The sequence below is a fragment of the Larimichthys crocea genome, chromosome III, assembly GCF_000972845.2.
Source record: "Larimichthys crocea isolate SSNF chromosome III, L_crocea_2.0, whole genome shotgun sequence".
In the NCBI taxonomy this organism is placed as follows: Eukaryota; Metazoa; Chordata; class Actinopteri; family Sciaenidae; genus Larimichthys; species Larimichthys crocea.
In genome coordinates, this window is record NC_040013.1 from 37,417,810 (window position 1) to 37,439,986 (window position 22,177).

The window sequence follows — 22,177 nt, forward strand, 5'->3', positions numbered from 1 at the left end:
CAAACCAAAAAAAACCTTGCATTTGTATTCCCTGGGAAATGCCCCTAGGTGCTTTAGGGGAGCTGATAAATGTGCTGGCATTTATCATTCACCCTAAATTATTATCTTTGGAGAATCTCCAGACTCTGAACCTGTGACATTCATAAAAGTTGAGCCTAAGTTCACTCAGTTCAGGCTGTGCGGAGTGTTTCCTTCATGTTTCCACAATATAGACTGAACTTGTTTGCCAAAGACCTGAGTGAAGATTCACTTCTTACAACTTGCTTCAATCAACATGAGCACTAGTCAGGTGTGCGCGTTGCTACAAGCCAAAATTTAGGCAGCGTATTATGAAGGTCAAACACACAGTTTTGCATGTAAAATGTTGTAATAACTTCATTACAACACACAGCAAAACTTACACTACAAAGTTCAACAGAGAACATTCTTTGTGATAAAAATGTGATGATGGCAGTTTGGTAACGATCTTAAGAGGTGGAGTGGATCGCCGATCAACAGTGAAATTAATCTGGACATGTTTGATAACCGTTTAATCATTTCAGTCATTTTTTCAAAGCAAACAGCTCCAACTATCTTATGTGGGACTATTGCATTTTTTCTCCTCACACAGGGCCAGTTTTCACTATCTTTAAGATTTAGGACCACAAAACAAGTTTAATTGAAGACATACCATGGACCTCTGATCCAATTATGATTTTAATTTTCACAGGGCTATTAACATTAAGAAATCAATGAAAATAAAATAAAGCTGCAGTTCTATAATCTTACCATTTCTTTGTTTTTCTTCATTCAAAAAATATTGTTTTTTACACAATGTTGTTCTTACATTCCCAGACATGTTACTATTGTACTATTAAGGACCAGTTTTATGAATCAATAATTTCCTTTATGAACCAATATGCACTGAATAACTTCCAGTAACACACTACACAGCATGGGATACACCACACCCAAGTAGTATGGCAGAGTAGAAGAGAACGCACAATGAAGTAGTGGCCAACTTAACACTCTCGCAGATACCAAAACATACCAAGGGCCTATCCCAGTTTGTTGACAATGTGGTTGAAACCCTCCTGCTGAGAAATGTGTGTGCAGTTTTTCTCTATCTTCTCTATTGTTAAGACAAGAAGTAAGTCAAAACAAGATAGCACATGCTCATCCCTATAGGCTAATGTGACAGTACGCTTATTATACTGCAAAGTGTTGCCTCTGCTATGAGATGAGAGTCTGTACACAGCTAGACATGCGTGTGTGTTGTGTGTGTGTGTGTGTGTGTGTGTTTGTGTGTGTGTGTGTTGTGTGTGTGTGTGCTGGATCTGACAGCAGCAAGAAAAAACGACTAAAGGCCCAAGTAGATTTCCAGGGGGTGTATTGTATTTGGAGCACTGTGGGCAACTCTGAAAAGCCTTCAACGAATAAACAAAAGAACCTAGTTTCCGGATGCCACCTGATGTTGTGTGTGTTCCTGTGTTTCCATTGTGTGTTTGTCTACTTCAATCTACCTGAATTTGGCTCCACTTTTTTCTACAACTTTTTACCATCTAAATGTTTCCATATCCTTCTGTTATGCGAGATCTGTCGCGTCCGTGTTGTAGGTTTCTGCATTGGTCTAGCTTCTAACGTGCGCGTGCTTCTCCCCCTTTGCCTAGGAATCCAGTGACATACCTTGAGCTGCTTTCCTCTATCATCATTAATCAGTGCATGGCTCTAATACAAGCAGACAGAGTGTTCGTCCCGGTCCCATCAGTACATGTTTTACAAGTGCGGAAACCGTATTCGGTGCCTAAACTGCACAAACATATACTGGATGCGCTTGCTAGACTGAGCCTCAATATAGGCAGGTATTACACGACTGCTGCTGAGTATAAAAGAGCATTCAGAGTGATCCTCAGGCAGGCTGACGGCCGCCACGCGTGGTTTATAAGGGATAGTTAACTTTCCTCTGTTGTCTCTTTTCTTCCTACCTTGACTGGACTTTTATCTGACCCACATTTTATCAAGAAAACAGACCAGACCGACATTGGCAACAGGTTCTGAACCTATGACCCCTCACGCCGTTGCTTGTCTGCCCTGCATAACCCAACGGCTCTTTCCAATTAACCGTCCCTACTTTTTTCTATGCCTAACAGACCACCCTGTTTGAATCACCACGCACTCACAAGGACACTCATGGCAATATTTAGATAACTCCGACTTCCCAACATCTCCTCTCTAGGATCAAATTGAAAGATTTTTATACTTTCTTGTCTGTTGACGGTCTTTGTCCTTGTCTGCTACCTGGCTTGATTGGCTTGCGGTACATTCTAGTCCATTACCCTAGCGTTGCCGCCGACCTGATTTAGCTAACGAAAAGTATTTTTTTGTATCCTTTTTTTTCTTTTCATAATATCAAACTCGGTCGGTACCCACTTCACTTCCCAAGCCTATCACCAGCCTTTGTTTCTTGAGATCGCTCCTGTAACCCCCTTGCTGGATTTATACATTACCAAGCAGGATTCCAGACTATGAGCACCTAGGTGTGTCTCCCTCATTTTTCCACTCGTACTTGCACGAATCATTGAATGCCAACATTGTTGCATATATCAATATAGCTTTTCGGTTTGCTGTTAAGTGGACGCTGTTAACATATAACCTTCTTTTCACCAATAACAAAAAACTGAGACCTCTTTCATCGACCTTTCCTCCCATTCATCCAGCATGCGCGACCTGATCTTCTACCCGTGGCCAACGACTTTCAAAAAATAAAAATCACTTTTAAAACAAATTTTCTCGTCCCCCCCCTGTGCGCGACCTGGCTATGATGTTCATGCACTCCCTCCCCTGCCATCGTGCTTTCTACTGTCCGCCTCCCCCTGCTTCCCCCCAACTAGCCAACCATTCAGTGCCTGCTTCCCACGCATATACACCCTTCTGTCAAGTAAACGTACCCGAACTTCATTTTGACCTCTTGTGCTCTTTCTCAACAAATGCCAGGATTCTGCCTTCCTTTTTCTTTTAGATTGTTTATCAGATTGAAACTATATTGGACGTCACAGGGAAGTTCTGCTCGGCCCATTCCATTTATCGCCGTCTTAGAAACCCCTATTAATCCTGCCGCCACTGATTCATTCCCTAAGAAATATGTAATCATCCACTATCTACACTTCCACATCTCATTTAAGAATTACCGCCGCTCCTCTCTACATGTGTCAGTTTCTTCTTGCTATGTTGATTCTATTTCTTCATGTGCATATCGAGGTGTTTGTGATGGTTCTTATACTAGCCCCGACCTCACATCCTGTCATTCCTGCTTCCTGTGAATGGCCTCCGCATTTTTAATTCGCCTCCATTCTATTCTGGATTTCTGGGACATGTATGTGCCTTGCTAATTTATTTTAAGCTACATTATTGTTAATGGGCAGGTGACCCATTTTTTTTTGTCGGTGCTTAAACACTTCTATACCTTAAATTTATTCGGTCTACTGCGCCCGCTCCTTAATGCTATCCATGTGACGCGTTTGCCTCTCCATTATTTATCACACCCAAAACATCGGTTATATTAATGCTGCTTTCATGTGCCACAGTTTTGCTTTGGAGGCTAGTTTTCTGTGGGGGGGGGGGTGGGTGGTTGGTCACTTTGTTATCAGCTGACGAATGCAAATTACAAGTGTGGAGAGAGGCCGGTTTATTGTAAAAAGAGGTTTAATATGGATTCTTACAAAGATTAAGTATCCGGCGCATATTTGGCAACGGGACTGCGCGAGATAACCGTCACTTTCCAAATAGACAACAACTTTTGTGTGATATCCTGGCACTACGTGACCTTGTCTCAGTGGGAAAAGTGGCTTTTCGTAACTGATGGAAGGATCATTTCTTATCTATTCCTAATGTCACTGTGAGTCATCCTTTAGAGCTGCTAAATAGCCCCCTCACCAACTGCACACGCAGGATGTTTCTCCTCTCATTCATTCTCTTCAACTCAAACAATGCCACAGAGGATGTGCATACAGAAGGTAACTGGTGAAAAGTAGGAGGGGAAGTAAAAATAACATGTAAATGTGCTCTGCTAGAAAGAGATAAGTAGCATCAAACATCATCATGGCTATTACACATATAGCGGCATCTAATGCTTAGATGTACCTAACAAGTCAAAAGTTAACATCCATGCATTGTTAACTTACACGATTGCAAATATGGTCTCACTAGACTTCACTCTCTCTAGCACCCTTTTCTGTACACATGATTTGATTTATTGCAATAATAATGTTCAAGCTTGCTCCTCAATATCTGCTGCCAATGTTACTGCCACAAAGTTTTCTGTTTAAAAATGTAAACATATGGCCAAAAATAAATACTTACAATGTTGTCAGTGCCTACGCGCAACATATGGCAAACGGTCCACTGCGAGATCCAACAACCAGGGGTTCATGATGTTACACGTGTATGCATCCTAAAACCAGGGACTGCGATGCCTCACTGCAGTGATATTTTTGAAAACAAAATAACGAGGCAGAGGAAAAGCAGAGATCGGAGTATAACGCAGCGACACAGTTCAATAGCACGGATCACTCATAGAATAAAAACAGGCACAGGATAGCAAGATGGATGAAGCAGAGAGAATATTACAGATTTGAGGCTTAAAAGCAACATGTACAGTACGTTCTATTTGAATGGCACCTGACTAAGAAAAAGTAATGTCTAGAATAGCCTGGTTGTTCACATTGTTTGTTCACACCTCCCACACATCTTAGATGGAGGGTGAAACACTGAAGGAGACAAATCAATTAAGCACCTAAAAACTGCCGAACCCTGAATTGGAATGACTAGAGTGGAGTTATCCGTGGGCAGAGGGATCTCTGCCTCTGCGGACTATTTTCAATCTTCTTACACTTTATGCCAACACGTCTAGCTCAACATTTACTACGACTTTCCATTGATCTGCACCCCGTCGCTTCACTTCCCATGCCCACACCAATGAGGATACATCTGAAAATCCAACTCAACTTTTAAAGTTTCTTGCATACCAGCTCTTATATTCTAGGCTTTTTAGAAAGCTCGACGTTCACATACTGTATGTTCACACATAAATGTTCTGCCTTCTCTGTTTCATAATAGTAGCAACAAATTGGTGCTTTACAGCAGCTACTGGGGTGTGTGTAAAGTCATAATCTGTAAGATTTAATGAACTCATACCACGTTTCAGTAAGTTTACATTCAGTATTTGTGTGGCTGAATCTGTCATTGCACACATGGTTCAGGTTGCCTTCATATAAAAGTGATGCATGTATGCAATCTCACTGTATTTGATGTTTGTTTTGTTTATTGATATCAGCCATAACATTTACTGTTCCCTCTTCCACATTCCTATACAAACCAGACATTTTCTTCTGCTGCTTCTACTTCATGTAAAATGTAAATGTAAATGTAAATGTACTTTATTTATACAGCCCTTTACAACAGTCCTTTCGTGCTGGTGTACCAAAGTGCTTTACAGTAGACAATAAATAACGAGAACAATAGGTAAAAAACAAACAAAATAAAAACAATAAAAACAATAAAATGCAACAAAATCGAATAAGAAATAATAAAAGTGTCATCATACTACTGGGTGTTCATGATAAACCAATATTAAAAGGTTGAAAAACATATTCAGTGAGCTATTTACCCTGTTCGCACAATTCAACTAAATTAATATTCATATCTATAAATTGTTGGTGTGTGTTTGATATTAACAGTTCATCCATCCAAGAACCCTATTTTTCCCTATTTTCTAATATTGTCAAATATGTCCTAAAATTCATCCCTGGGTCTTTTTTAAACCCAAAATAAAATCTTCATGTTTAAGAGCCTCTAAATCAGGACGCTTGATGCTGCAGAGCCAGGGAGAATGGAGACACTCAACAGCTACAGCGCCAAGATAAACAAGCCAAGGAACACGAGCCGTGTGTGAGCCATAACAAGATGATTATGGTGGTGGCAGCTAGTTACCATTGCCTGATACGGAGAAAAGGCGAATGTGCCATGTCATGTACCAGCCACGGCTGCCAAGCTCATAAACTCTGTCTGCTTTCCAACAGGGCTGGGAAATGATGTTCTAACTGAGGAGCAGCCACCATGGGAAAACTGTAATGACTAGGTATTGAATGCAGAAATGCATGATGTGAACTCCTGTTGGAGATATGTATTTTGCATTCTGGCCTATTCCGGTGATGAGAGTTTTACAAAACTTTCTTTCTTTGAACTTCATGTTCACCTCTGAATCTGCTTACTACAACATGATTTTGAGAAAGCGTTTGAAAAGGCTGTGTCAAAGCTTAATCTTCTAAATGTGTGTGGGGTGGCTACTTAAATAAGAACTGAAGCCAGCCAACATCTTGTAGTGTGAGCCTTTACTTTACCATCGGTGTGCCAGGTTCTAGGATAAGTGGCACTCAACCCCTGCAGCCAAGGCCTCCATTTTGAAACAGTATGCATTTTAATGTATTAGGTTGGCACAAGGTTGGAGTGGGGGGTCATGGGCAACCGAACTGTGTGTGGGTTAGTATCTGTGCGTGTAAAAGAGAGAGCGAGAGTGCTTGAACAAGACGAGTAACGGCTGCTATTCACAACTGTAAGGCCTATTTTTTTTCCACTGTGTGGCAGAGCTTGAAGATTGCCAAGGCAGCCAGCCTGTGCCCCCATGGTATGTAGACACTGTCGCTCTCATACACAGGAGAGAGAGAGAGAGGGGGAGGACTGTGTGTGTGTGTGTGTGTGTGTGTGTGAGTGTGAGAGAGACTGGGTGAGTTAGGGAGAGTTTACAGTACAGCTTGCAGGAGACAACGTCAGCTGCCCCTCCAATAAGGCATAAACATTTCACCGCTAACCAACAGCACAAAGCCAGACATAAATATGGTGTCACCAACAAACATACTGTAGTTATGATAAGAGACAATGATGTTTTCCATTTCTTTGCCTTTTTGACTCTGTTTTATTTAGGCAAACTTCCTGCAAGTCTGCTTGTGTTTAGACAACATTTAACATCTGAGAATTCTTTTTGGCTGCGTCTCGACTAAGTCAGTATGCACAGGCACAATATATGCAGCTTCACTCGCACTTTAGGCTAACAGCCGTGACCTGAATCCATATTTTTACACTTCAAAACTATTATTTCACTTGAAAATGTAGCTACTGTGAATGTGCATTTTGCTCTGAGTACTACACTCACATCCTGTGCAGACTGAAGCCGCTCTGCTAATGAGCTGCTTTCACTATGCTGCCTGTGTAGACATGGTGTAAGGTAACACAACGTAACCCGTCGAGCAGCGTCAGAGCCAAAACTCAGGTTTTACATCTACACTGAAAATGTTCACACACGTCGCAGACAGACAAGACATGTCACTCAACCTTGAGACCATTCTCTAAAGCAATACTTTACCTTTCAATAAAGCGGTCAGATACCAGTGTGGCATCAAAGTGGCTGGGTGTCACTGGTCACAATTTGTTGATACAGGCGGAGGAGGCACTTTGTGCCCTATCATTGCATGTCAATTGACAACAGTGCCAGGTTCCAACGCACTCATTATAATCATTATTTCAAGGAAGGGAAGAGGCCTATAGCTCATATCATTCCATTGCCATTATATCCCATCACAGCACAATGCAAGCAGACTGCTGTCAACATAAAATGCAGCAAAATTAAAAAAAAGGAAAATAATGCTAGAATAACTCACATAGAAACTGCATTAATAAATACCTAGAAGTGTTCCTGGTGATATAATGTATCTGCATTGTATCTGAATAAAAAAATGCCTTTGTACAATGTGTATGCTTATCAGCCAACTTTCACTGGAATGAATGGATGTGATTTGGCTCTGTGCTTCTGCAATCAGTGCATCTTGTTTAAACTGAAATAGATTTCTCACCCCCAGCCTAGTTCAGCCAAGAGGCAGAGCAGCCTCTCTCAAATAAACTGAAATGAACGAGGAAAGACACACACACACACACACACATACACAACTGAAAATCTCAGTCTCAAACACCCTTTTACCATCGCTACCGGGTATGGCAAAATGGCACCGCATTTTCATGAGATTAGTGATTACTTCACAAACTGGGTGTGAAACCAAACAGACTGAATAACTGGAGAGAAATAAAATCTGATCACAGTAGTTGGAGACGCGAGAATAAAAGAGGAATGGTAAATCAATGAGATTTAGATGGGAGTCGCAGTTGGATTTGGAGGGTCAATGGCGTTCCTATCTGGGTGTCAAGCATGTACCGTGGGTGTGCTAAACAACATCCAAACATCCCCAAATCCCCTAGGTGCCTTTTGAGAGGCAAAAGAATCTGGGAAACGGACTGGCTGAGGAAAAACAGGAGTGGAGGTTAGTGAGGGTAGGGGGTAGGAAGAGGGAGATATAGAGTGTGTAATACGGAGAGAGAATCAATGGGTACCCCCGGAGCAAATAAAAGCCATGACATCATCGTATGGCAAGGAGCAAGGAGCTGGGTGGTGAGGAGTAGGGGGGTAGAGAGAGGGAGAAGGGAGAGACGAGAGCACCCACAGTCACCCATTCTGCCTCTCGGGGCCCATCCTCTGGAATGGATAAGAGTCGAACAATGCACCCTCAATGAATGGGATCCCAAATCCCACAGGAGAAAAACAAATCACCAGTGGGAAAGGAGGGTGCAGAGGGGGGGGGGGCAAGATGGAGAAAAAGACAGAGAGAGAGAGAGAGAGAGAGAGAGAGAGAGATGGAGAGAGAGACCCTTAAAAGATGTGCACACAAAGCAACAAAGCATCTTGGGACATGTAGAGCAAGGCAAGTAGAGATTGAGACAAAGCTGCCTTTGTCTCTCCTGGCTGGTGGGTGGCTTGGTGTGAAGGATTTGAACGTGGTAGCATTTACATCAGAGCTCTTCGATATATTGATCGGGCCATGTAATCCCTCAAATGATGACTGAAAAGGTTGGATCTACTCTGGGCGCATTGTTTGTTGGGTTTACATGACAAGAGCATGTGGGAGGCAGGAACCAAGCTTTATGTAACTCGTCAGAAAAGCTTTGAGTTGTGTTCAAAGTTTGGCCTGCTGCTTGTGATGCCAGTTTGACGGAGATACGTGAGGCAGAGAGGAGTGTTCGGGGAGCCTCTGATCACAGCACCTCCTCGCAGAAGTCAAAATGGGATGTTTAATTGGACTCCTCTTCACACGGTGTTAATAAATAAAGTCACAACCTTTGCTGGCTCAGTTCAGGTCTGCGTGCTGTGTGCTCCCGCGATTGTGTACATGCCCGTGTGTTTTCATGCAATGTGTGTGCTTTCAAACAAAGGCTCCCCGTACCTCCGTGATTACAGCACTGGTGCTGTAAGCCAGAACACAAAAAATAAATTAGAATCATAAGAAGAAGAGTCTTTCATGTCTGATGCTTTGATAACAAAAACAAGCAGGTTTCCACAAACTAGAATTAGTTGGCTTATAATTCTGTACTAGCTGGGGACAACTTGACACAAAAATTTCAATCAACAAAAGATTTGCTCATGAAAAAGTCACAAGTACAAGAGAAAGAAAGGAAGAATTGCATTATTGGGCTCAATAAAAAAAAGGCAGATGCTGGAAAAAGAGGCAGCACGTGTGTCAGGGTAGAATAACACAAATGTGAAAACGTCAAAGAAGATGCTACATTCTGATCTGACAGAAATATGATCTTTCTGACAATTCAGACACACTTGTGTATGAATGAGCACAATTAACAGCAGGGCTTCTATGATGCTGACAGACACTCCTCCTATGAGAAATATTAAACAAGATACAGCTGGAGCTATTTTTTAAGTCCCACATTTTACTGAAAGCATACTGAATTACTTTGGCATCATATCCATCAGGAACATTGAGGGAAATAAACACTTTTTCAGGGGTTACAAGACATGGACAGATTTGTGTTTCAATATATTGACTCAGTTGTACACTATGGCATTTAAGAAAAATGTGTGCTATTAAGAGGCATGAAAAATACTTTCTTAGTTTAATTTCATTTGGATTGAAAAGGTTAGATGGTGGCAAATGGAGACCTGACAGAGGCACAAGCTTCTGAGTCATAAGTCATTGCCTGAAAGTTTTCTGAGGTAACCTGGAGACAAACACCACCCTGACCTTTAACCTCTGGTGTCTCTAGGGTTGGAGTAAGGCTGCAACTAACAATTATTTTCGTCATCATTCTACAAAATTCAGACAGAAATTGTATTTCAATCGCAATTTTCCTGAGCTCAAAATGAAGTCTTTAAATTGTTGGTCTTGTCTGGCTAACCATATATTCAATTTAAAATGAAAACAAAACAGACAAAATCAGCTAAGCCTCATATCTGAGAAGCTAGAAACAACAAATATTGGGGCTCTATTTACAGGCAGAAATATAATATAATATGCATACTATAACATAACTGTGTTTTTATTGGTGTATCAACACCTAAAAATAAGAACAGTTATGTTTTTGTTACCTTAGAATGAGCTTTTTATATCTACAAACACTGCAGGTCCTCCACAGAGTCCACCATATGTTTCTACAGTAGTCCATAACAAGCAAACTAAACAGTAGCTCTAGATAGGCTTTTTGTATTTTTCACTTTTGGTGGCCAACGTAGTTTCTCCTTCATGCTAGGAAGGGACTACAGTCGTATACACTGGTCCTTGAAAAGAATAGTTTGATCATTAAAGCTACTGTTTCTGTAAATCAACTAATGGACTAGTCATTTTACCAAGGGGAAGTGAATAACACTGGGACTGAAATAAATACTTGGGTGTTATTGTTTTAATAAAAAGTCAAAGTCAAAGTCAAAGTCATCCTTAAGGTCCTTGCTCGCAAAGTTTGACTGAATGTTCAAGGGGCATCGGAGAAACATAACAAAAATCTGTTTGGGATTTGGTCTTAAAGCTGTATTGGGTACATTTTTCCTTTTTGTGGTTTTAAACTCAAAAGAGCTTTGCTTTATCAGTTCTCATCAAGTCTGTCTGAAGCTATCAGCTAAACATACGCTTTGATGTCTGAGCCAGCATGTAGAAGCTACATTAGTTCACTGGCTCTTACCCCGTGCCATTGCGGCCAAGCGTGTCCGCAATAAATATTGAAATCGGCGGTGGCTGTCTTGCAAGTGGATGTTCTGTATTATAAATGTCACCCTGCTCTTGGTCGGCAGAGCAGTGGCTCGTTCTAATGCCACAGGACAGAGACAGAGAGAGAGAGAGAGAGGCTGGATAGGGATTTCAACTCGTAGACTCGTCAAAGTGGCATCAGTGTCTCGTTGCATGTTTATGAATAAAAAAGAAGATGGATGCTGGAAGAGAATGGTAGTGAGAGATGGACACAAAAGGGGAGAAAAAGTGAATGAAAGTGAGTCAGCATTGTTTTACCAATGTCTGTTTAACGTGAACAGTCAAGAGATGACCAACAAGGAAAGAAGAACAAAAATATCTTTAACATGCATCAGCTTTACCTCTTTAAGCTTCTAAAACTTATTTAAATCAGTCTGAAAAGTTCAAACTTAAGGTGCTCATCGCTTGTAGAAGAGTGTAACCTTTGATGAGTTATGAGTTGACTTTTACATTTGGTTGACAAGCCAAAAAAGGATGGGAACAACCGAGCTAAATGACTGTCTTTGCATATTTTCTGAAACAGCTGCTATCAAGTCACTACAGTTCATGACGGTGCACACAACCATATCTATCTTTCCCCCAAATGATTTGTCAGTGCCAGGCAGCATTTTAAAAACCACAGAGACAGATTGTGCTCGAAGCTCTAAGTACTCCTAAAAATAAGAAATCCACTCATTAAAAGCTTCCTCATTTTCTCTCTGCCTGTCATATACTGTACCTGGAGCTTTATACTGCACAAATTAATGATGCAACTAAATGCATTATTAACACTTAGCTGCTGCTTCTGCGGCCAAATATTTTGAAATATGACTAATGGTCCTGCAAATGCTTACCCCAATTTAAAGTTTTTATTATCCATGTCTTATTTTTATTCATTACTTGCTTGTTTTTCTCTGGCCTATTTGTATCTGTTGTACATTCAATAAAAAGTTAATGAGAAAGGGACAATTAGCTTTATGCCAACTTTACTTGGTTGCTCATTCTTTCCAAAATGTTAGCCTGCTAAACACTGTGTAGCCAAATCATATGTACATGTGAGTTGGCTCTCACCACTAAAGATTGTTCAACCCCATTGTAGGGAATTGCGGTGTGTGTTTCTTGGCGGTTTTACAGGACCTAAACCTACAAAACCAATAATTTTGTCTCCGTTATTATCTCCTGCGTAATCCTTGTGCGTCACGTACTGAGGTCTCCTTTACCTCAAGTAAGAGCCCGTAAGCAGCACAGATGTAAAATGAGGGGTGAAACTTCACAGCAACTTCAAATTTAGTGTAAATGAGATGTGTGTTTGCAGCAGGTCCACCTGTTACTTGCTTGTTTTCGAGCATAGCTTTATCCCAAGACAAAACCTCTGCAGACAACAACACCTAAGAATCACAATGGGTAGATTATGTGCTTCTACTTCAAGGTCTGTGCAGTTGGAAAATAATTAAATCTGCAGTCTGGATAGCGTGCTTATCAGAAGCTCTCATGAAATACAGATAAAATCACAGATTCTCTGCGCTTTTTTGTGTTGATGAATGGGAAACTCTGCACACCATCAATAACTGACCACCTGATACACACGTTTATACTATTAATACCACCCACAAAGAACTACAAAGGTAATTTACATGAAATCCTCCACATGTTTCATCTTTGTTGCCCCCCCCCCATCCTTTTTGTCATCTTCATCCTTTCCCACATCATCTCTCGGTTGTCATTCTCCTCTTTTCCTCATCTCCTGCCTTTATTCTTTGTCCTTCCCATCACCTTCTGCTTCATCCTCGTCTTCTTCCTTCTTCTTCCTCGCCTGTTTCTTTTCTAACTTTTGTTTCCCTCCTGACAGCAGATCACGTAAGTCTTTTTCTGTCTCAGCTGCTTCTCCTTTGGAATAACAAACAAGCTATGCAACAGGTCTAGGCTGAGATGAGATCTCACTTTTGAAACACTAAGGGGTGGATGTGAGGACATTTATCTGTGTGCTGATGAACTGCAATGCTTCCTCAATACAGTTTTCATATGGGTAATAGCACCTTTCCACTGAACCAGATACAAATTCAATTTAGGGAAATAGCAGCTCCCCTGGGTGCGGTACCACACTGACAGCTGCATGGAAGCAGAACCAGTGTGTAATTTCAATATATGTCGTTCGTCCACACATTTTGAAGGCAGAGGAAATAATATTTTGAAAGACCCCCCCCCGGACAGTAAATAGTTCAATAAAAACAAGAAAAAAAACAAAAAATCCTTAAAACAATCCACTTATTTCTCCAAATATGTTGTCTAAAATCTCCCCCGCTGTACTGTAGATATACTGTAATTACATATTGTTTGGTGGAGGAGCTCCCTGGCAGTCCTCCTCCTCTTTCTCCTCCTTGGGGAGAGTGCTAATGAAGCAGGAGGCTGGTCAGATGGGAGAGTCTAACTCTCCACTTGGGTTCCAAGCAATCAATAATATACAGACGGACACCCTCGCCTTCCTCTTTCTCTTTCATTTTCACTCTTTTATCCTCTTCGTCTTCATTATTTTACTCCCTATGACTTTTTTTTTTATTATAATTATTTTCACCTCCTCTCCCCTACCCTGACCTCTGTTACCTTTAATCATCGAATTTCTCCCATTTGCAGTTTTGCCTTCCCTTGTCTTTTAGACAGGCACTGAGGGTGTCATAAATCTGCGTTGTAATTATTATGACACTTGCAGCTGAATTTCATTTTTTATTTGCAACTAATTTACTTCTCAGTCATTGGAGTGTTTTGACATTCCAGAAGTTGTCGAGAGAGACTTTGGAAGAAAACAAAAGTACTGTCAGGAAGCTCTGATCAGAAGACACCAATGGAAATGAGAAAGAAAGAAACAAAATAAAAATGAGCACACTCAAACTGCCTTAATACAAAGTTAAACAAGGTATCCTATATATCTGTCAGATACTTTACGGCCCCTGAAGGGATGCTCTCCCACCTGTGAGACAACAGTGCCCCCTGCAGTCCACCAGATGACATGCACCTCAGTCACATTCAATGAAGTTGATCCCTCTACACTTTTAACCAGCCTTGTTTAAGCCCCCCAGCTCTCTCCTCCCACAAGGGGAATTGTATAAGTGGATTTAAATAAATTAATGCCTCTTTTGCTAGCCTTGGGAGGAGACAGCGAGAAAATATTCTAAAACAAAAAAAAAAATCCTACTGCTGTCGCACTCACACAGATAAAGAAAAACATATATTTTCTTCTAGCTTACGCCTATAGGCCCACATTTAAGACGGCATCAATTTGAATATGTCATGCTTAATTCCTCGTTTAGGCTGAGCTGGCATTCTCCAGGGACTGAATACAAAGCAGCAAGAAAGACACTTGACTAGTCAGCTGGAACAACACAATCCAGGCTCGGGGGATGATCAATCCCACCATTTTGAGACACAAAACTGCTTTAAATGAAACCAGTAAAATGCCTGAAGGCCATAACTAAAATTTTCAGTATCCATGTCAACTAATTGCAGTCCTGTGTATTTTTCTCAAATTATCAACAGCACTTGATGTTATCCCACCAAGTACATGTTCATATTTGAGCTTGTTAGAAGACTCAAAACATTAAGTGAAGATTAAATATTTCAATCAAAGGTCGAACATGCTTTAATGTGAAAAAAAAAACAAAAACCTGCCTTTTGCGTTCTCATTCCTTTTTTACTAGAGGAACAGATCAATCCTTCTCCCAGTGGAAAAAACAAAATGAGTGAGGCAGGCTCATGAGATCTTGGCTATTAGAGTAACTACACAGCATTAGCTAATTGGGGCCCAAACAGACTCTCCTGAATACAAATGAATGAAATCCAAACCATATCCGTATCATTTTTCCTACAATAGAAAATCCTATAATATATATACACACACAACGACCAATGACCTCAATAAGGCAGCTATCCAGTCTCAATATAAAACATACCGTAAACAAGTCTGGATACTGTGCAGAAATTGACACAGTTCAGTGCTAGTTACAATACTATCCAATTCTAGCTACAGAGTCAGTCTCTCAAGAGAACAAAAAGACCCTGGAGGTTTCAGATAACAAGCTCCCTGATCTCTGGTCTTTACACTACAGTTACTCTGGAGCCAGATGTACATCTACCTCTGGGTCAAGACAGACACCGGCGGGATTACCATCTATTAGCAAAGAATAAAGGCACAGATTGGAGATGTTCTCGTTTGGCAAAGATGAAACAGTTTTCTGATTACGACGTAAAATAAGACCGTTGTTAGTGTGTTTACAAAAAGATGTGATGGTAAGTGGTACGAGAAACAGAACAGGAAAAATAATGACAGTCCTGTATGCTGCGGCAGTCGCCAATATGTGTGTGTGTGTGTGTGTGTGTGTGTGTGTTCACACCTCAGAGTCTTCACTGCAGAGCCCCAGTTGGAGGACAGCACTGGGAGACTTCAGTCTGGCTTGGCTGGACTGGGCCATCTGCAGGTTTAACTGCCAGCCGACATACTCCAGCTGAAACACACAAACAGAGCCAGCCTTTATGTAATATTCACATAGGTTCAATAAAATCTCACACTTTAATCAAATTAATGCCGTGGACACATTTTCAAAACTAAGATGGCGGGTTTCACACAAAATAACAGTTGAGAATTCTGAATTGTGTATATTTATGCTTATATTGATATTCTATTCATCCTTCATCTTCATTATATTGTGACTACTTCAGCTAATGTTTCACTGTTCACTTGATTCTTATTTTTATTGTTTTTATTTCAAAATCACTTTCTGATTTTGGCAAGTGCAACATTAATCAAATTTACTCTAGCGTAATGATTATAAATGAGAATGTGCAAATAGAAAAACACTGCCAATCAGACTGATTATCATAATAGTGGATACATTTTCTTTCAATTGGCTAACTGATTAATCAAATTATTGTTGCAGCTTTGATTTGTTGTGGATTTTCTGACATACAGTCAGCTTATTTTTGATTACTTACAACTTTCTCACATTGATGTTCCTATTTTATGAAGATGAGACTGCAAACACAGTCTTATAAGAACAACGTGTTTGCTGAAAATGGAGTGTGCACAAGTTGCACTTGTTTGTGGGCCACATGCAGCTAGATGACCAACAGTATTAGTAGAACTCACTTCGTCATCACACTTGTGAATATTGTCATGAAGATTTACTACTGTAGAACTTTGCTTAATCTCAAAGTTTAAGTTACCTTGCTTCCAAGCTGCAGGTTGTCAGACTATTATTCTCAGTCTTAGTCAGCTGTAGCAGGATGATAGATTAGCAGCACTGAGTCAAGGCAGGGCAGTTAAGTGTTTTATGATGCAGAGAGAGGCCATAATAATAAACCATGTGTGACTTATTGGGTCTGGATGCTTCCACAGCATCTGAGGACAGGTGTGAGGCGGGGAAGGGCTGGGCCACATTATTCACGACCGGAACAACATCCACAGTAGCATGAGTAAACACCACAACTTATTTTACTTTCCCTGTATGCAAATGACTCAATTTAAGGAATGAATCAATAAAATAAATACAGATGCTGTATTTTAAAATTTTGTAATACATAAAGGACTCAGCAAATGACTAATCATAAAACAGAATGGTACCTTATTAAAGTATATCCCCTCTAATTACTTTTGTTTCCTTCATTATATTTTCTGGTAGGTGTGTCGTTGTTTGGCACTTGTATGAATCCAAGCAGGGGTTCAGATTTGCTCAATTTAAAAGGAATAGTGTGCAATCAAAGCAATCATCACTGTTCAGTGCAGATGATAAATCTCTGTAAACAGCAATGTTAATTAAAACAGAAACTGTCCTCGCCAATCAAACAACTGGCAGCGACCAACATAAAGGCCAACTGTGACATCCTATTATGTCCTGCTGAGTTAGGAAATTCAAATGAGCAGTGTATCGCAACAATTATCAATATGAAAAGAAATTAGTCCCAGTACTGGTGACGCACCAATGGTGACGCAAGCCATGTGTATCAGCACCCTGCTTTCCATTCAATAGAAGAAGTGGAGGAGAAAACATATAAAAGTTATACAGTTTCTTGTGTGACTTGACTGTTGCCCAAAGTCAAAGTAGTAGCAGAGGTCGTCTCGAGGATCAATGGCTGTCACCATCCTCTGCTGGCAGCAATAAAATCATGAGGGAGAGGAGGATGACTTGCGAGACCCTGACAGGTGAGATGTCTAGAAGTATGACAGCAGCAACAACTCCAGCATAATGCGATTGATGCGTACATGCTGCTTATTTATTCTGTGTTAGATCTTAATTCCCCTGACTTTGAAAGGAACGCTGTTTGAAGTGTCAGTGCCTAATCAAGTTATAAAGAGGAACACATTTTAAAATTAATGTGACGACTTGTGTGAGCTGTGAAATAATGAAAAACAGCTGGAATGGATTCATAGAAAAGCAGGTCAGTCTTGATATGAATCATCTGATGTTCATTTTTTATTTAATATCAAGCGACTATAATGTCTCACTAAACAGGGCTCAGTGCAAAGGGATAAAGTAGTGTGAAAAGTAGGCTATAATTAATGTCTGGGTGTGAATTAATCTTACTTGGGGTTAGAAACACAGTCAGGTTTAGATTAAAATGGTGTTCAGAGTTAGTGCCAAAAAACTTGTTTACCAGCTTTACCTTCTTTGGGGCAAAGACATTGTGCTTTAGTCTCTCCACCAGCTCAGGTCCACTGGTGGCCCAGGTTTGAGCGAGCATCTCAGCCTTGTCTGGATTTAGATGAACCGCCTCCAGCTGTTGCTGCAGAGAGGCTGGCTTTACATTATGATACACTGCCTACAGAGGAGAGAATTAAGAAGAATTAACCATGTTTTACAGGTGTAGCAGATCACTCTTACAGCCCTATTCAAATTTACTTCTAACACTCATCACTGCTACAATTCACAATACAACAGTGACCCCAGCTGGAGAAATCGGCTTACAATGTCACCTTGTGTGAGGTACATTTTCTACTTTGCTGTCCTGTTTTTAGTCAAACATTCTCCTTCATGAGCATTATTTTTTTGGCTAAATGAAGATGACGATACTTGGAAGAGAAGGCAGACTATTTTGTTCTTGCATAAGTGTTGGGCACTTTGTGTGCATGACACAAAAATAAAATAAAATCATCTCCACCCAAACTACAAGCTACAGACACAACTACAGTACAAACACAGTCTCTATCTTTCTTACTTTCCTTAGAGTGCGGGTTAAAATTCAGGTTTCATCACATATAATCCAACTGCGGTAATGTGTCTCTTTTAATAAACACAGCACGCAAAGCAATGCACACAGCTGTAAATTATGTCCCATCATCATAAATCATCTCTTGAGAGTAGGGGTCGGCAATCTGACGATTTCAGATCAATTAGATGGCTATGCTGACTCGAGGAATGACCTTGTGGCAGTACAACTGAGCTTGTACTTGAAAAGTGCCATTTTATGATGATGTCAATATTTGGCTTCTGTTTACAACTATAAATTAGACTCAGGTTTTAATCACCATTTTTAAACCTGTCTAGTATGTTTCAAGCAATATTATGTTTTAATGGTGCAAATGGAGAAACTGATCTGGTTATTGAAAAATTTAAAAAACATTTCAGTTTAGTTTGTGAATTGTGATTGTGATTTGTCAAGACCCACCCCTACTTGGGAGCAGCTGCATGGTGTAGGTAATAATAATCAGTTTTCATGGTCACTGACAAACAACCCCAAGAGGTAAAATGGACAGAACTGAAATAACATATCTAAGTGGACAAGAGACAAGAGTATAAAACCTTAACACTTAAAAATACTAAATAAATCTATACAAGAACTATACTGCAACCTAGTAAAATCAAGCATTTAAATCATGTTAAACATAAAATAGCTAAAGCCAACGCAATAATGTAACAAAGAATGTCAGATGACCACAGCTCACCTGCTCTAGTATAAAAGCAGAAGTTTCCAGGACTAGATTAAGAGCCTGTTTATCCAATGAGAGAGCAGCCTGGAGTTTTTGCTCCTCTTCTTCACTGAATGTCCGCTCTCCCTGTGAAGAAAACATAATTTATTGTCTGATGTGAAAAGATCCTCCAAATATCACAGTCTCCAAGACATCAACAACTTTTACAAAATATCAAGCAGCTTTAGAATACATAACACAGAAAAACAGTTGTTCAGCAGCGTTATTAGTCACTCCTGTGGTTTGTTATGATTTAACATGTCAAACGTAACATTGTTCATGAACAAAATTAATTTCTCATTGCGTTAAACTTAACAGACAAATTGTTCTTGAAATAAATGACTGACACCTTTTGACAGCCAGTAAAGTCTTGTAAAAAAAGAAAAAAAAACAGAGAGATCAACAGGTCCAGGCATGAGTGTGCATTCATTAGAGCCAAGTCTGACTGATGCTCAAATTATGCATGCAGTGCTCTCTCTGGCACTACAGCTTTGCTGCAAAAGCCCCCAAAAGCCTATTGTCTTTGGCACGGATAACACTGTGGAGTCTCTGTACCTTTAGATGAAGCTTTTGTATGATGCGGGAGATCAGCCTGGAGAACTTGTTCACATCGATCGCGTTGATGAAAGTCACTGCTTCTTTTATGCTGTTTGAAAAAAAAGAAAAAAGAGTCAAGAGCGTTGTAGAAAGAACTCAGATCTTTCAGCCAAGTAACCGAATGAAAAAAGGTTTACTGCCCAAGTATGACGTCATAAATATTATTATTATATTTCAGTCCAGCTGTCAAAGTTGCCTCTTTACATTAACAACAAACACACACATTATAAACCTAAAATGAGGCTGTGTGTAGATAAATGTGAGACAATTAGGTCTACACACACACACACACACACACACTAATGTAAATATGCTGCAACTATTTCACTAGCTGTCCATATGTACATTAAAATGCACATTTTAATTTCACATTTACATGCAAGTAGTAATTCCACAGAGTCAGGTCGCAGTATCATAAACACTTCCTGCTGTACTTAAAATAACTATTTCTGAAGAACGGTGGATTCAAGCCACAGTTGCATTTTACATAATAACTGGTTTTAGATTTTCCACATGTTTGCATGTGAATATGTACAGTACGTGTAATGTATTCTCAGTCTTTTGGGCAATGACATACATCCTTGACTCTTGATCTAAATTAAAATCCTATTATTGTTATTTCAATCAATTAAATAATAACAATTCAGTCACAGTAAACAGGAAGTAACACTATAAATAATTCAGAACTGCTGTGCTTAAAGAATTGTGACTTTTTAGCCCCAGGTTGTGATTACTCAGCCTAAAATTATTCATCATGGCTACAGTTAGTTATCAACTTGTGAACACAATAACCTGAAATTTGAGATGTCCCTCTCAAATGTAGTGATAGCTCCGTGTCTGTGTGGAGCACTGTGCCAGCTCTCACTATGAACATTTTAAGATTTGCACTCCAGTACAGTTTCCCACCACAGTGTTTGCAGTTAGTATCATATATTTCCCACCCACAGGTTGATGATGCCAGCAGTAACATAAATTAACCCTAAGCCATGTTTTTATGCGTCAAATAACAACACGGATAACTTTGAGGATGCCTTCGTGTCTCAGTCAGGCTACAGGCAGCTGAACTTTAAAGCAAACTGCCCACCTCTGTGTTTCTTTTATCACCGAAGTCATCGTTGTCCGCAGCTTTGTGTAAATAAAAGACGAGGTGCTGAAAAGTGTCAGAGCTGCTGCGGCATCCTCGCGCTGTTGTCATTCCTTCTTCCTCCTGCTGTCACGAGACTGATCACGTGACAATGCGCAGTCGAGTAAAGAATAAAGATGAATGAAATATTTAAAAAATAATATAAAATAAATAAAATGTGTGGCGCTGATGTACTCCAACAGTGTTAACAATAATATATCATTTGATTTTATAGAAAATGGAGAATGAACAGTGGAGTTCGTTGGCGCATAGTTTGCGTAAAAGTTGCGCACAAGTGTCCGCAACATGAGTCACTACGGAGTACGCGATGGACAAACAGAGCCGGACACAAATGCGCGACAATTACGTCTCAGCCAAAGTATGAAGGTAAACGATATCATGTCACTGGCACCACTCTCTAATAAGATGGCCTTTATAAAGTTATAAGTAATGCTTTTGTTATGGTTTTAAATCAGTGACTAAACCTCAAGTATTAATTAAAATACATTTTGGATTGTCAGGTTATTACCCATTGACAGGTCTCCTGCTTTATTTTTATTATATAAAATGCAGTTAAAAATGTTTTTAATCCAATAATTAATGCTGTAAGTTAGTTATTAGTAAGCCTTCTGGAGTCATTAATAAATTAATGTCAGAATCAGAATCAGATCAGAATCAGAAATACTTTAATAATCAATAAAATGTTTATTTAAAAACAAAACTAAAAATGTGTAAAATATAAAAATAAAGCTATACAGGGAAGATGACATAATATGCAAAATATTGAAAAAATAGTGTACAAATGTAGATTAACAAAAAAGATTTGCATTAGGGACCTGTTTACGAAGGAGTGTTGAAGAGTACTGAAGTCCTTTTTCACAAGTTTGGTCTTGTTAAGGTCAAGTCAAGTTTATTTATAGAGCACATATGGAATCAACAAATGTTGACAAAAGTGCGTTTAAAGAGCAATAAAATTGTATTTCACTGTTCGCTCCACCTAAAGTGATGACCTGCCATACCTGCTACATGCAGTATTGTCAGTGCAACATCTTCAGGACAATGTAATGAAATGCATTTTGTTAAGTGTACTTTAACAAACACATATTAACATTATAGGCTAAAAGTACAAGTAAAATAAGCACAAGTTGAGTTTCAGGTGTTTATTATGTTGGAAAAAGAAGAAAAAATAGTCATGCACGGAAGTAATGAAGTCTTAAAATCAGTTCTGTACTTCTTGTATCAGTGAGGATTTAAGGAAAGGCAAGACAGGGCTTCCTACACAGGGCTGATTCCTACATAAAGAGAACTGCAACGTGAACTATAGGCTCCAAATATGTGACATGTTTATCATATTTTAAACTGAGATTTTTTGCATGAGACTTTACATTTAATGACAGAGGCCTGAGGACATTGATT

At 39.7% G+C, this 22,177-nt stretch overlaps 1 protein-coding gene across 3 annotated transcripts in view; it reads right to left on the minus strand.

The window, feature by feature from the left end:
* Positions 1 to 20,894, minus strand: part of commd10 (COMM domain containing 10) — a 57,510-nt gene extending 36,616 nt beyond the window's left edge. The window contains exons 1-5 of one of the 3 annotated variants that reach the window (XM_010733191.3): positions 20,723 to 20,889; positions 19,597 to 19,687; positions 19,018 to 19,128; positions 17,739 to 17,894; positions 15,473 to 15,583 (exon numbers count right to left, since the gene is read on the minus strand). In XM_010733191.3, the coding sequence (XP_010731493.1) occupies positions 15,473 to 15,583; positions 17,739 to 17,894; positions 19,018 to 19,128; positions 19,597 to 19,687; positions 20,723 to 20,751 (498 nt within the window). In that variant the 5' untranslated portion in view covers positions 20,752 to 20,889. Of the gene's footprint in view, positions 1 to 15,472; positions 15,584 to 17,738; positions 17,895 to 19,017; positions 19,129 to 19,596; positions 19,688 to 20,722 lie in introns of all 3 variants that reach the window. The other 2 variants (XM_019269816.2, XM_027277846.1) reach the window with 2 other exon arrangements.
* Between the last annotated feature and the right edge of the window lie 1,283 nt (positions 20,895 to 22,177).